This window comes from Anas platyrhynchos, chromosome 8 (assembly GCF_047663525.1).
Source record: "Anas platyrhynchos isolate ZD024472 breed Pekin duck chromosome 8, IASCAAS_PekinDuck_T2T, whole genome shotgun sequence".
In the NCBI taxonomy this organism is placed as follows: domain Eukaryota; kingdom Metazoa; phylum Chordata; class Aves; order Anseriformes; family Anatidae; genus Anas; species Anas platyrhynchos.
This window is the reverse complement of record NC_092594.1, coordinates 16,496,719-16,510,720: the sequence shown is the minus strand read 5'-3', so window position 1 is coordinate 16,510,720 and position 14,002 is coordinate 16,496,719. Positions and strand designations below refer to the sequence as shown.

At 56.0% G+C, this 14,002-nt stretch overlaps 2 protein-coding genes across 8 annotated transcripts in view; one reads left to right on the top strand and one right to left on the bottom strand.

The window, feature by feature from the left end:
- Positions 1-4,561: 4,561 nt before the first annotated feature.
- Positions 4,562-11,641, bottom strand: SEC22B (SEC22 homolog B, vesicle trafficking protein). Its single transcript, XM_027463699.3, has 5 exons — positions 11,457-11,641; positions 11,198-11,307; positions 7,786-7,946; positions 6,854-7,000; positions 4,562-6,524 (listed from the first exon to the last, which is right to left on the bottom strand). The coding sequence occupies exons 1-5, from the start codon at positions 11,529-11,531 to the stop codon at positions 6,370-6,372; spliced, it is 648 nt and encodes a 215-aa protein (XP_027319500.1). The 5' UTR covers positions 11,532-11,641; the 3' UTR covers positions 4,562-6,369.
- Positions 11,642-11,783: 142 nt separating this feature from the next.
- The window catches only part of PACS2 (phosphofurin acidic cluster sorting protein 2), a 69,188-nt gene continuing 66,969 nt past the window's right edge, over positions 11,784-14,002 (top strand). For 6 of the 7 annotated variants that reach the window (XM_027463698.3, XM_072041682.1, XM_072041681.1 and 3 more), the window contains exon 1: positions 11,784-11,986. In XM_027463698.3, coding sequence (XP_027319499.1) covers positions 11,859-11,986 — 128 coding nt within the window. In that variant the 5' untranslated portion in view covers positions 11,784-11,858. The remainder of the gene's footprint in view (positions 11,987-14,002) is intronic. The other variant, XM_072041678.1, reaches the window with a different exon arrangement.

Here is a 14,002-nt window from a genome sequence, read left to right as displayed (position 1 = left end):
TGAACCATCATTTAAAGCGTTAAAAATCCTTCTGCTGCGATTCCAGCTCCTCGCGGACTGAGAGCTCTTTGTGTTATGTGCTGACATGGCATGCTGGCCTGCGTCTCCTGCGAAGGGAGGATTGTGCCGAGCTCAGGGGAGAGAGGGGGGCAATGAATAAAGCCCAGTGTTTTCCCCCTTTAATTCACTGAGGCTCCACGGCTCCTCCCAGGCACAGAGCCGGATTGTTACCGCCGTGGAAGGAGCCCAGTGATTTTTTTTTTTTGGTCAGCCTGGATGAAACCTCTCCCACCGCCTCACACAGCAGCGCCCTGCAGCTGTGAGCGCTGCCTGTGGCGGTGCTCCGGGCACATCTGGTCCCCTGAGCACCCCACATGGCAGGGTGAAGGCTGGGCCTGGGGCTTGGCTGCGTCTGCAGGGTGTGGGGTGGGAGACGGCGTCCCAAAACAGAGGCCTGGTGTTTGAGATGAAACTAGGGAGTACAAACTTACTTACTGCGTGTAAATATGGATGGCAGCAAGTAGCACTTGAGAGAAAATGGTCACTAAACCCAGTCGGGAGGAGAGGAAAGCAAGGCAGGAATGTAAGCAGAACTGGGAGGGCTTGGATTTGCTCTCCCTAACGTAGCTAATTCGGGAGGAATTCTGGTATTTCACCAAAGGCTGCAATTTCCAGCTCCCCCCAGCACGGAGCATTACTCATTATCCCAGACCTTGAAATGGGCAGCGCTCCCTCAGCTGCATTTGGCTTGGCCTGATGGCAAGCTGCTTCTCCGAGCTGGGCCAGCATCTGCAACCACACCAGCACAGCCAGGCGGGCAGACAGCTCCACCTGAAACATGTGGCCATGAAAGGAAGCCACACAGGTCAGGGAAAGCTTCATGTTGCTCCTGCCTGCCCCAGAACCTGGCTGGTTTCTCCCACCTCTCCCAGGAGCCCCAGCCAAATCCTGGAGGAGGACGCAGAGGCCGAGCCAAATCCTGGAGGAGGACGCAGAGGCCGAGCAGAGGGCACACAGGCAGGTGCCCAAGGCAAAGCTCCTCAAGCAGTTCCTTGTCGCAGAGGGCTGTGGGCCTGCCTCATTAGGCACCGAGCTGTTTGCACAGGAGTTAAAAATATGTTTCAGCATTGCCTCACCTTACACACCCCGTTACAGCCCCATTAAGAACACTGTATGCAAATAAAGATTCATCACGCAGGGAAACCCACCAGCAGAAGTAGCCCGCGTTCCGCCTGCAGGCTGCAGACACCCAGCCTTACTGGCATGCCATTTGGCTCCCGGTTTCCCACCTGGAGAACACCAGTAACACCTCACCGGGTGTTGGGGACAGGAGGAGGTGGGCAGGGTCCCCGCGGGTGGCGGGCAGCTCGGAAAGCTGCGGCGAGGCAAGCAGTGCCAGCCGAGGGATTAGCAGAGCTGAACAGAGGCAGATCCGCAGTGTCTCTATTTAAACGGCGGTGGCAATTAGGGAAATCCTGCCACTTTGGCTGACAAAGGCAGGGAGATCAAGCCGTCAGCGAGCCCCAGCCCCTGCCTTTGCAGCTGGGTGTGTTGCGAGGCTTGCTCCAAAATGATTTCTGCTGCCATCCTGGGGCGAGGGTGCTGGGTCACCACGGGAGCTGTGGGGCAGGTCCCGGCTCAGCGTGATCCCCAGACCTCTCCCCAAAACAGGGAGAATGTGTCCTGCCCCAGCCCGGGCTTGCTGGCTTGGGGGCAAGGACTTCTGCTGGGGTCATGGTGCTGGGGTCATGGTGCTGGGGTCATGGTGCTGGGGACATGGTGAAGCCTCCAGGGAGCTGCTGGCAGAGGAGAACCCACAGCCCAGGGTCCCTGCACCCACTGCAAGGCACCTCCTGCCCCCCGAAACCAGGTGGCTCATAACTCTGAAACTGGGGGCACGCTGCCATGTGGAAACCTGTGCCAGCACCGTCATGCTCACCTCAGCTCTCCCCGCAGCGTGCAATATCTGTTTGAGCCAGAGGTGCTTTTTGGTTGTCTGCACGCCCGGTGAGAGGCGCGTTGCTTTTCCTCCAGTCTGTACCTTGTAGGGATCGCTGGTTTCACCAGCTTTGCAGGAACTCATTGTCTCCTTCAAAATAAATTGCATTTTCTTGCACTAACCTTTCTGGGACATTGTTGGTGGTTCAGGCATTCAAACCTCAGCTCAGCACACACCCAGCTGCCTGCCTGTGTAAAAGTTCCCTTATTTTTACCTGCCCCTCTTTTGGGGGTCTTGAGTTATGCAGCCAAGCTTCCCCTTTTGCAAACCGATCCGGAACCCTGTGAAAACGAAGGCTGGGTTCTTGCTCAATTACAAGACGTCAGCAACCAAGAGGGTGAAGAAAACCAGGAGGGAGAGCGCCTCCAACACAATCCTGGGGGCTGGCATCCTAGCCCTCGCACCACAAATAGCTCGTCCTGCGGCTCATCTGTTAACCGTTAAACCTCACATGACTTGGCTTTGGCGCTGATTACCTTACCTGCTGGGATTTTTTTTTAAAAAAGAGGGGAGGAAAGGCATTCATTCCTGCGTGCAGCGGGCGGAGGGAGCCCCGCGCCCCGCAGGAATGCACCGCGCGCCCCGAGCTGTTTGTGCGCCGCCCTTCAGTTAATCGCGTGGGGAATTTCGGCCGTCTGGCTCCCGGGCAGCGGCACTCACTCGCTCCAGGAGCCCCAGGAATATTTATAACCAGCGTGCCGGCGGGATCCTGTCCCAGCGGGGCTCTGCTTGCACTGCTTTTACCAAAGTTGGTGACATACGGGGTGGCCGCTAAACCCCTGGGACCTTCTCATCCCCGGGGCATGTGATGGAGCAAGAATTCACTTATTTGTGGTTACCAGGAGCAGCTGGAGCAGCACCCAGAGCACACAGCCCCTTCCCAAACAGCCCCGAAGGCAGCAGAAGGCATGGGGACAGGACACCAGTGGGGGTTTGTCCCTCTGCTCTGGGAGCCGCACGCTCCCCAAGTTCCCTCGGGCTCCACTGCCCATGCACAGGTCCTGGGGTCACTGAGCGAGCACATTTAGTTCTGCTCTTTTATGCAAATCCTGTGTCTACTTCCATTTTCGGGGGCCGAGGTGGTAGGTGGCGGGGAGGGCACGCTTGCAGCTCCCGGCCGTGCTGGGGAGTCCCAATCCCTGCAAGCACGGGTGGTGTGCCAGGGGCTGCAGCGTGCCGGGGCAGCGGGCAGCCCCTGGGGATGGGTTCTGGTGGGAGGCAGAGCTAACAGTATCTCAACGTGGGGAAGGGAAAAAAAAAAAAAAAGAAATGACACAGGAAATGGGTTTATCATCTCTGAGCAGAGCGCCAGGGCTCAGCCACAAGGGGTTTTTACGAGCCATGATTCAAAATCACGCTGGGCTTCTCCCGGCAGCCAGCACGGCAAAGAAACCCCCGTGGCGTGGGTCCCGGTGCCCTCCTTGGAACCACGGAGCTCAGCAGGAGCCCCCCCGACCTAACTGATCTAATTAATATGATCTAATTTATCCCCTCCAGTGGGTTTGCTTGCTCAGGCATGGCCACAGTCAGCTGGGGGCAGCCGCTGTGGGGCTCGGTGCTGTGTGCACGGCAAACCCCGGGGTACCCCACATCCCACAGGGGTACCCCATGTCCCACGGGGGACCCCAACTGCGCCTGAGCTGGGGAAAAAGTGGGGACAGGCTGGGGAGGGGTGGGCACCCCCTGAGCCCACTAGCCCCGCTCTGCAGGGTATCCTCTGCCAGCCCCACAGAGACAGAGCCCAGGGTGCCAAACAGACCCCCAAGGGAGGCAGGACAAGGACCAGGCACTGTGAGGGCTGAACCTAAGCCCTGGGTGCCACCGCGACATTTGGTCACAGCAGAGCAGCTGCCAGAAACCATCTGAGGCCAAACACCCCGATGACCCCAGAAAGAGGCCAAATGTGTGTTGTTTTTTCTCAGAACCTGTCTGAAAAAGGGGGTTGGAAGTGCGAGGAGCAGGTTGAAGGCAGGGGAAGCAGCTGGTGCCCAAATAAACACAGAAACCAAAACCCTGCAGTACCCAAACCGCTGCTGTCTGGGAGCGGCGATGGTAAAGATGCTCCACGGCCTGTGCCAGGCGCAGCTGGCTCGTACGTGACACCCAAAGGGGCACAGGAGGAGGCAGGGGACAGGATTTGCAGGGCTGATGGGTGCTAACTGCTGTCCCCACACCAGTTCCAGTCCTTCCCAGCCACACACCATGGCCTTCGCCCCCCTGGAAGCAGCAAGCAAACCCCAAAACAGATTTTTCTGGAGAAATAACTCAGGCCAGCAATGCTGCGTGCCCCCAGGGAGGCCAGGGCAATGCAACAAGTTAGAGCACCCTCAGGAAGAGCCCTGTCAGAGCTGGAGGGGCCCTGCGCCGTGCGCCAGCTCCGTGCAGGCACTGCCATCTGCAGGCTGCAGCTCCAGCCCTGCGCTGGCACCGACAGCTCAGGCTGCAGGGCACAGCGCCAGGGAGCTGCGGGTTAACTACGGGGTCATTTTCACCCCCCTTGTACCTCCAGGAGGGAAGAGAGCATCCTCGGGGATGATAAAAACACGAGACACGGTGCCAAGGGACTTTTCAGAAGCGTTTATTTCGCAGCTGACAGTGGGGCTGCAGCGGGCAGCTGCTCAGAGAGCTGCTGGTCGCTGCAGGAGCATCACCCCCTGGTCACAACAATCGGGGTACGGTCGGTGTCTGCCCACCTCCATCACACAGCCACAGCGCTGGGACAGCCACCGGGAAGGGACACCACGTGTCAGGATTAAAAACGGTAATCGTAAAGCAATCTACAACATAAGACTTGGCATCATGCAGCAAACAGATGATTTCAGCCTACGTGGCAGGTCAGAGTGGCTAGGGGGATTGATGGATGAGTGCTAACTGCGTCCCTGCCAGCCCCACAACGCTCCCAGGCAGGACAACAGCCCCCTGATCCCTACCTGGGGCAGGAAATGCTTCCAGGTCACGTTTACACGTCCAGAACTACACCACAATGTGCTTTTAAAAGGTGCTGGGGAACCCTGAAACTTTACTGTGACAGTGCCTGCTTCCTACCACGTTAGAGACACTCGAGTGCAGAGAAGAGGGGAAAGGCCTGCGGGGTTTTGCTGTTTTTTAGGTGAAAGGAAAAAAAGGCTGACAGATAAAATTGTACTCCTAGCACAGCCAGACCAACAATAAAAAATAATCACATTACACTGGAACTAGAGAGATTGGCCCATGAGAAAGAAGAAGTGATACACTACTGCCCCATAACGTGTTTTTCTTCACCTATAATTTCAACTTCCCAAGTGAGGTAGGGAGAGGGTGACCAGAGGAAAAAAAGGTGGCATTTCCAAAGGATTCCACTGTTTTACAGTTATCCTCTCGAATCCTTCATGTAAAGTTCAAGTCCTCTTTAAGGAAACACTGCCTTTTCTTCACAACATTCAGAGTTTTGCTTTTTTGGCTGCTTTGGGTGGAAGAGGGAGAAAGAAAACGAGCATTCCAGAGCCGAAATGCTGGCAGTTTTGACATGTTTTGGAAGGAAAGCGTAGTAAAGAGGAAGGAAACAATGCAGTGAATCTGCAGATAGAAGGGAAAAAACAAACAGACAATGCTGACATCGTTTGCACTGTGCCCGCTTCAACAGCACTTGAGCTACACACCCTGTTTTTAATCACATGGAAACATACCGTCATACACAGCTGCCAGGAGAGGGAAAGTGGACACTTAAAACCTGCAGTCTAATTTTGTAGGAATCGGTAATATTTCACTGCCTCTCCTAGTGCTAGACAGAATGTATTTAAGGCATTATTTACCACCCAATTGTTCCTAAAGCAATTGAAAGTACGTCAGAGACAGAAAACTCAACACCAGCTAGCTTGACAGAGGTGAAAGCTACTGTAATATGTACAGAGCAGTATTTGCCTTCAAACAGGGGAGTCGTCTTAAAAAAAGAAAGAAAACCACCCCAAAAAAAACACACAGACCCAGATTCTAAAAAAACAACCATTGCCAACACAAGGAATGTTCATTAGAGTCCAGTTCCCACTAGAGCTACTCAAGAGGAGGACGTCGAAGGTGATTATGCTAAACTGCACCGACTGACTGCCCCCAGAGCTCGCCCCGCAGAGGGGTGCAGAGCATCGGGAGGTCAGCGGCGACAGCACCCTAGTGCAAATTGCCTCGGAGGAAAAGCCTGCAGACAACAAGCCTTTACACCTACGGTTCGGATTCGCTAACAAGTGTGGTACTCAGGTGCCACCTAACATTTTCAGGCCACTCGCATAAAGGTGATGGTCCTGCGTGGATTCTAATGCACATCCCCCGTGACCGGTGTCCCGCACACACACACATCTGCCAGGCTACCGGCTTTCCCTCTTCGTGCCGACAGGAGGTCACAGCCACCAGAACCTCACGTAGACGATCAGCATGATGAAAAACACAGCCACGGCCGCGAGCTTGGCGTAGGTGGAACGCATGTTCAGGTACTTGGCATCCTGGCGGTACTTCTTGGACAAGCTGGACAGGTTGTTGGCCTTGGAATCGAGAGCTGTCGGAGGGAAAGGGCAGAGAAAGGGCAGATTAACCCAACCAGGTGATCCCCAAATGGTGGGTTAACTGAGCAAGTGGCTCTGGAGCAGCTGAGACACCACACGGCAGCACACCTTGTGCCTGTCTGCAGTGCTTGTCCTGTTGGGATGAGAGCCACTGAGGCAGGGACACACTATTCTCACCCAAAAGAAGCACCATACCCACATGGAGAACCCAAAGCCCGTTGCTCTCCCCAGGAATTAGGAAGCCTTTCCCTCCGGTATGCTCTCCCCACCCAGCTGGCCGAGGGGACGAGGAACCACACACCAAAGAGCAGCCAGACCGTACCTGAAAGTGCCTCTCCGCGCTGTAAGACTTCCTCAATGTTGGCCACCATAATCCTCTGCACGTCCTGCAGCTCTGTGTTGATGGAGCCCAGGTTCCTCCTCGCCCGGCTGTCGATGTAGAGCTTCTTGGTTTTCTGGATGTAGGTGTCTGGAACAAGAGAGGGCCGTCAGAGGGAAGCTCCGATCTCCCCAAAAGCACCTGATTGCCCTGCAAAAGGAACTGGGCTGCCCCTTCTTTAGCCTACATCTTCAGCTGAAGGACCCACCACCACTTCCAGTCAATGGTCTGATGGAACAGGGGTGTTCTGTGAAACCCCCCAGGGTTTCTGGTGAATTGTGTTCCCAGAAACACACCCTCAAATACAGAAACAAAAGGGCACAGGGGGTGGAACCATTCAACTTCAGGTTAATGCACCTCTCACTGTAAATGGCAGGAGCACCAGCAGGAAAACAAGACCTCAACGCAGCCACCGGGAGTTCTCCCTCCCTTCCCAGCACACCAGTGGATACTGGTTTTCCTCGCACTCTCATCCCACTCCCTCTCACCCAGGGCGCTGTATCAGAAAGCCTTACTGCACCTCAGTAGCTCCACACCACCTCCTGGAGATGCAACGTGGAGAAAACACGGAACGGAGAGCAGCCCAGCTGCCAAGGGAGTGGGAGCAGTGCTCAGACAGCCAACAGACTGCTTGCAAACATTCGCTGGAGACGAGCCAAAAGCCTTAGAGAAATCTGAAGCAAAGGGCATTTACCATTTTCCTACTGTTTCTCTGTTCACAAGCATTCCTCACTCAAAACACCAATTTCTTTTGCACTAAAAAGAGGCCAAACTGCCAATTCCACCGGCCAAGCTGGTGAGCATCCTGCAGCTGCTGCCCACCCCAAAAAAAAAACAAAAAGTTTCCTAGCCAGCCCCCTGGAGAGGGACCTCACCAAATTCAATGAAGGAATAGGGCCTGGAGACCGTTGGCACCTTCTTGCCGTGCTGCTCATCGAACTCCGAATGCAAATCTTCCAGGTAGGCAAAGGCCAGCTTCTTCGGGAACGCCGACTCGCACAGGACCAGGTAACAAACCCCTTTCTCGATGATGTAGCTAGGAGAAGCACAGACAGAACTAAGCAAGTGGTTTTGGGTCCATCCTCTCCAGCATCACTTTTCATACCCTGCACCCGGACACATCAACTTCTGTCCTTCACCTTCAAAAGTTGGCCTGAGTATCATCAAAACAAAATACCCGTAACAAGAGTAATAACTTCAGAACGAAAAGGGAGGATGCTGCCGCAGCTGGAAGAAGGGAAGCACAAGAGAGTTTGCCAGCAGAGCAGAGGGGAAGGTGGCCAAGCAGAGCTCTAAAACAGCACAGCACAGTCAAGTTCCTGAGGCCCACGAACAAAAAGCCCTGCCACGAGGCTCAGGCACGCACAGGAACTCGGTCTCAACCCTCTGACAGGGCGCCCAGTGGCTGCCAGCTCCCACCTGCCCTTTTGGGGGGCTGGGTGCCCCCTTCCTCCTCAGCACTCACCTGTTAGCAGGGCGTTGCCGTCCATGTGCACCTCAAAGGCAGCTGAATAAAACACTGGGGCAAGAGGGGCTCTGCTGGTTTCCCCAGCACTCATGCAAAGGCTCAGCACAGGGAACAGAGAGGGGTGTTTCCTTCTGAGTCAGCTAAAAACCCTACCGAAGTAAGGGATTGGATGGCATCAGCCCCAAGATCCCTGATGTTCTTTGGGTTTCACTGCTGCTGGGTGATCCTTCCTCCACTTCCCTCCTCAGCTGGCCAATACAAAAAGAGGCAGCAACATTTCTACCAAAGCCGAGGCAGTGAAGCTGGCAGACAGCCCTGGAGCACTGAGAATTTTAGCTATTTTATTCAAGATGGAATTTAAACGTTACTTGTACGTTACCTTCCTCTGACTTTCTGTACAAGGCCATTACGTAGCGGTCTCGTTAGCGCAGAGCTTAATGGCGTATTAGAGAATTAACCTACTCGTGAGGGCACTGTCATTAAATAAGTAGCTTAAAAACTGTATTAATAGTTGCATCAAGCTTATAGAACAACTCGGTCCCCGCTGTGCTTCCAGACACTCCAAACCCTTCAAATACACCTTACTCAACTTGCTTCTGGCTCCGAGTACCCGGTATCCCCCGTTGCTTTTCCCCGAGGTGATACCTTGGATCTGAAGTCCATCCATGAGCACCAGGGCAAGCCAGCACACCTCATTCTGCCCCGGAGGCAGAGTTTTGCCAGGCTCAGCCCCCGAGCAGAGCAGCGCTCCCGCACAGCCAGCCATCTCTCTGAATTTTACACCTTCTGAGCTTTAGACAGCGCCCAAGCACGCAGTCTGCTCGGCTGGGGCCAATGTTTGTAGTCAGCCAGTTCTAACCTCTGTACCCGAGCACAGCCGGCAGGTTCCTCTCCTCGTTTTGGATGATTTTGAGAGAGCAGCTTTATCCTTCGACCTGCTATCAGTGGCAATGACCAAGGGTTGCTTTCAACATGACAGCTAGGAGCCTTAGGCCATTAATGAGGCAAAGGTCACCTCGCAACCCGCAGCACGGCGGCTACGTGGGTGTTCCTGCACCTGCAGTGACACAGCTTCGGGAGCTGAAGCCTGTGCCTTATATTTACAGCCCTCACTTCAGCAGCTGTTCTGTGAGTTTACACTTCACCACGACCAGGCTCTCCTCCGAGGTGATAAAGCTAAAAACGTCCACTGCCACCTCAGCAAGCTCAGCCACGCTCCTCTCGCACCACAAACGGCTCAGCCCTGGCCTGTGCTGCCCTCAGCAGTCGGAGCTCTGACCTGGCAGAACACAAGACGCGCTGTGCTCACTCACAGCACAGCCATCAGCATTATTTCAGCATCTCCAACTCCCCTGTTTCCTCCCCTTCCTGCACCACGACCACAGGAGACGTTCTGATCTGATCACGTTCTTCTCTGCACTGCCTTAACAGCCCAGCTGAAAAGAAGCAGCACTTCTTTTGTGCCAGGAACTCTTAGAAACTTTTTAATTCTACCAAATTTTAATTTCTAGGAAGAAGATGCAGAGCAGCACTCCCCAGTTAACTCCGAGAACAGCACCCAAACCCTACAGCAGATAAGAACAGGCAGACAACCCCAATCTGTGCCACCCTCTCCAATCAGACCACGACAGCTCCCTATCTGAGCCAAGCAGAGCCAGGGGAAAAGCCAAACCAAACAATCTTGCAGCAGTCGTTGTACGTTAGCCAACCACAAGAAAAGTTGCCCTGGGAACCACGTGGCTTCTGCTGAAGACAGCTCTCCCTAAAATCTCCTCTTCTTGTCTCCTCACATTGCCGAATCCCTGAACACTTCAGAAAAGGGTCGGGCAGGAGAGGCACTAAAGGGCCTTCAGTACAGGTGGGCAGAACTAAAGCCAGATGTCTCGGATTCAGAGGCCATCTACCCAGCCACCAGGGTCTGGGGACAGAGAACAACCCCAGTGCCGTGCAGCAATGCTTGGCACAGCACTGCCAAACCTGCACAGCTCTGCCTTGGCCACCCCACACAGCACCCAGCCTCACTGAGGCTTCCTTCTCTAGCAGATGGATTCCTGCTGGTAGCATAGCTCTGAGACTTGACAAGACCTTGGGTTTGAATCAATTCTCCCACAATTATTCTGCTAATTACAGGTCACATAAAGAAGCATTTCCTCTTCTCAAAGATGAGCCTGCTCTGCTGCCTTTCATGGGCTGCGAATTCTTCCTCCTACTTTCCTTCCCTGTCCCACTGCTATTCGTTGGGGACCAAGGGTGCCTGACCCACATTCTCTGCAGGCTTTCCTTACTTTATATTCGAGTTACCTTATTGATGTGCTACTGCAGAAAGCCAAAAGAGCTTTTAAGCTGAACGTTTTCCAATATTTAAGAAGATTAATTAAATGTTAACACATTTGACAAATGTAGCAGGTGTGAAAAACACATTTGGCAAATATACTGAAGAAATAAGTCAGAGATGCCCCGTGTGCCTTGACCCAAGTGGACGTGTTATGAGGTACGCTCTTATGGAGAGGGGAGTCCTGTGCAGAAGGGGTTCACGGTGGTAACGCCAAGCTGCTTTTACCAAAGACTTACTGAAAGAGAAGGGCAAGGTGTGGAGCATCTTTTTAATAAGAGAAGACAGAAGGTAGAGAGAAAACAATGAAAGTAGAAAGGGTGGAAGGTAGAGAGGACCCAATGAAGGCAGACAAGACGCAAGCTAACAGGGAATGCTTAAAGGGAGGAGAACCCATACTACATTCAGCAAAGGCAGAGCTACAAAACAGGCTGAAAGACACACGGAGGAGCGGCAGCGGGCTGCCCCTCGGCACCCCGGTACTCACTGGAAAGCCATGGCTCCCGCCTCCAGCGTGCACCTGGTGGGCGACTGCTCGTTCAGCCTGCGGAACAGCTGCTTCGCCTGGCTCTGGTACTGCTGCAGGTCGCGGCCGGACTGCGGAGGGAGAGAGAGAGGAGGCACAGGCTGAGGACCACGGCTGAGGGGCACCCCCCGGCCAGGCCTAACCCCCCCTGCACAGGCAGCACCGCCCACCCACCCCGCCCCGGGACCCCCGCGGGCCCCGCCCGTTGTTTGAACCCCACCTGCTCATCCTCCTGCATGGAGGCGGCCAGCGGCAGCCCGTCGGCCACGCGGGCGATCATGGTGAGCAGCACCATGGCGGCGGGACAGGAGGGCGCCGCGCAGCGCCCGGGCACCACCTCCTCCTCCTCCGGTGCCGCCGCCGGCACTGAGCTGGCCGGAAGCTGCGGCAGCGACTTCCGGTGGGGGAGAGACGGAGGCGACTTCCGGTTTGGGCGCAGCCGGGGCGGGTGGGCGTGGCCTAGGGGGCGGTGGGCGTGGCCTCAGCGAGCACAGGCGTGGCTTTAGACACCGCGAGGCCACGCCCACCGCCTGCGAGGCCCCGCCCACTCCCCCTAGGCCACGCCCCCTTCCACGTGACGCCGCGGCGCGGGGCGGGCGGCGCGGGGCCGGTGCTCGCGGCCATGGCGGCGGCGGCGGAGCGGGGCCGCCTCAGCTTCCCGGGGGGCGCGGGGGCGCTGGGCCGCCCGGTGCCCATGAACCTGTTCGCCACCTGGGAGATCGACGGCTCCAGCCCCAGCTGCGTCCCCAGGTAACGGCTCCCGGCCGAGCCCAGCCCAGCCCCGCCGCCACCGCCCCTCCCAGCTCCCGTTTTAGGGTCCCCGGGGCCGTGGCGGTGCCCGGTCCCCTCCCTGCCCCCTTCCCCATCCCCTCCCTTTCCCCTTTTTCCCCTTTCCCTCTCCCTTCCCTTCATTTCCCCTCCCTTCCCCTCCCGGTGCCCGTTACCGGTGCCGTTCCCGTTCCGTTCCCGTGCCGTTCCCGTTGCTTTTGCCCTATTTCCCCGTTTTTCACCCCATTTTCCCGCTGGGTTACCCCCCCCCAGCAGCCCGGGAGCTCTCCACCCGCCCCATCCCGCTATGTCCTGCGCCACCCGCACCCTGCAGCCCTGCCCTGACCGGAGGGGGGTTTTGGGGCAAAAAACCTAAATTTTGGGGGAAAAAACCTTAAATCCTGCATTTTGGGGTGAGCGAGCCCTGCAGCGGGTCTGAAAAACCCTGGGGTTTGCAGCCAGCCCTACAGCTGCAGGTGCTCCCGCTCCCTGACCGCATCCTACGGGGGGGATTTGGGGGTTGTGCCCCTATAGGAGGGGGTGGGAGCAGCTGGGGAGCTTTTGGTTTTTTTTTTTGGGGTGCCAGGCTCCAGCATGAATCCGTGTTGTGCTGTGCAGAGGGCACAGACCCCTTGTTGTAAGGCTGCTTTGAAACCCTTCTCGCCCATGGGACAGCAAGGTAGCGGGGTTTTCATCCCCTCAGCCTTATAACAGTGGTCCCTAAAATAAAATAACCCCCCCCCGATGAGCGCCCGTCACCGTCAAGGACTTTGGGTCCCGCATCTCCATTTCTGCTGATACCTGCAGATCTGGAAGCGAGCTCCCGACCCGGCGTGCTCGCTTTGCAGCTCTGGGGATGACCCCGAAACGCAGCGTGAGGACGGGGGCTGCTCCGTATGGCAGCGGGTCCCGGTGCCCATCCCTCCACGAGGGCTGTGCTGCGGGGCCGCGATGTCCCCAAAGTGCCCAGAGGGTTTGGGTGCCCCGAGCTGAAGGCAGAAGCAGCCGGGGCTGCGGCTCCTGCAGCGGGGTCGCTCTGCCCGCAGGGTGAGCGCTGCGCCGTGTCCGAAGGCTGTCGCAGGAGCCGGGTGCGAGGCCTGGCCCCGAAATTCTGCCCTTTGCAGCTGTTTCACGCCGCCTCCTGCGATGCCATGCCAGGGCCGGGCGGTGCGTTTCGCGACAGGCTTCCCAAAACGGCGCCGTGGGAGAGGCTTTCGGGCTGCGCTCCCCGACTTGTGCTGCCACCTCGGCGTTTTGAGTTCCCAGTGTAATCATTGCTCTGCCGCACAAAGCTGTTTTAACGTTTTTTTTGGGTTAAAGTGAGAGGGATGGGGGTGAAAACCGTCCTGCAGGGGGAAAAACGTTCAGAATTGGTGTTCCAGCAGAAATCTGGGATGTGAAAAGAGGATGTGGAGGCCAGCGGGCCTCGGCGTGTCAGCCTGGCTCTCGGGTGGGATTTCACCGGTTGCGAGCTCCCCCCAGGTTCCTACTGCTTCCATCCCCCTTCCTTAATTTTTTTGGATTAAGGACCAGCGGTGTGCTGGTCTCCCTTGCTCTTCTGACATCTTTCTGACTTCTGACATCTTTCTTCAGCACGTATAGCTGCTGGGGTTCCCGACGGGGCCGCCTCGGAAATGCGAGCACTTTCCTTTAGTCATCCCCGAAACGTGACTCAGGCTGCCCTGCTCGCTGGGTGGAACTGCTCGGGGCCGGGAGGGAGCGGTGCCTTCCTTTTAGTCCCTTTTCTCACCGTCCTCTCCCTTTTCTTACCTCTGTGCTTGAGCTGTTTTCCTTCCTGGAGGGTTACCTTAAATAAAGTTCTCCCTCTACCTACAAAAATGAGGAGTGATGCTCAGCTGAGAGAATCTAACCCTTCCGCTCAGTTTCCTTACGTTGAAAAGTATGAATTATTGTGTGTTTTTTTTTCTTTTTTTTCTTCTTTTTTGTCCCAAAGTGCTCTTGCTGTGGGTGAGGATGGCAGGACCACGGTCCCGTCCC

Bases quoted from the DNA above. Each gene is read 5' to 3' on its own strand.
- SEC22B (XM_027463699.3), bottom strand. From the start codon at position 11,531: ATGGTGCTGCTCACCATGATCGCCCGCGTGGCCGACGGGCTGCCGCTG. The intron at 11,308-11,456 runs GTGGGGTTCAAA...CTCCCTCCGCAG, and splicing joins CCATGCAGGAGGATGAGCAG to TCCGGCCGCGACCTGCAGCA. The intron at 7,001-7,785 runs GTGAGGTCCCTC...CTCTTGTTCCAG, and splicing joins CTATTCCTTCATTGAATTTG to ACACCTACATCCAGAAAACC.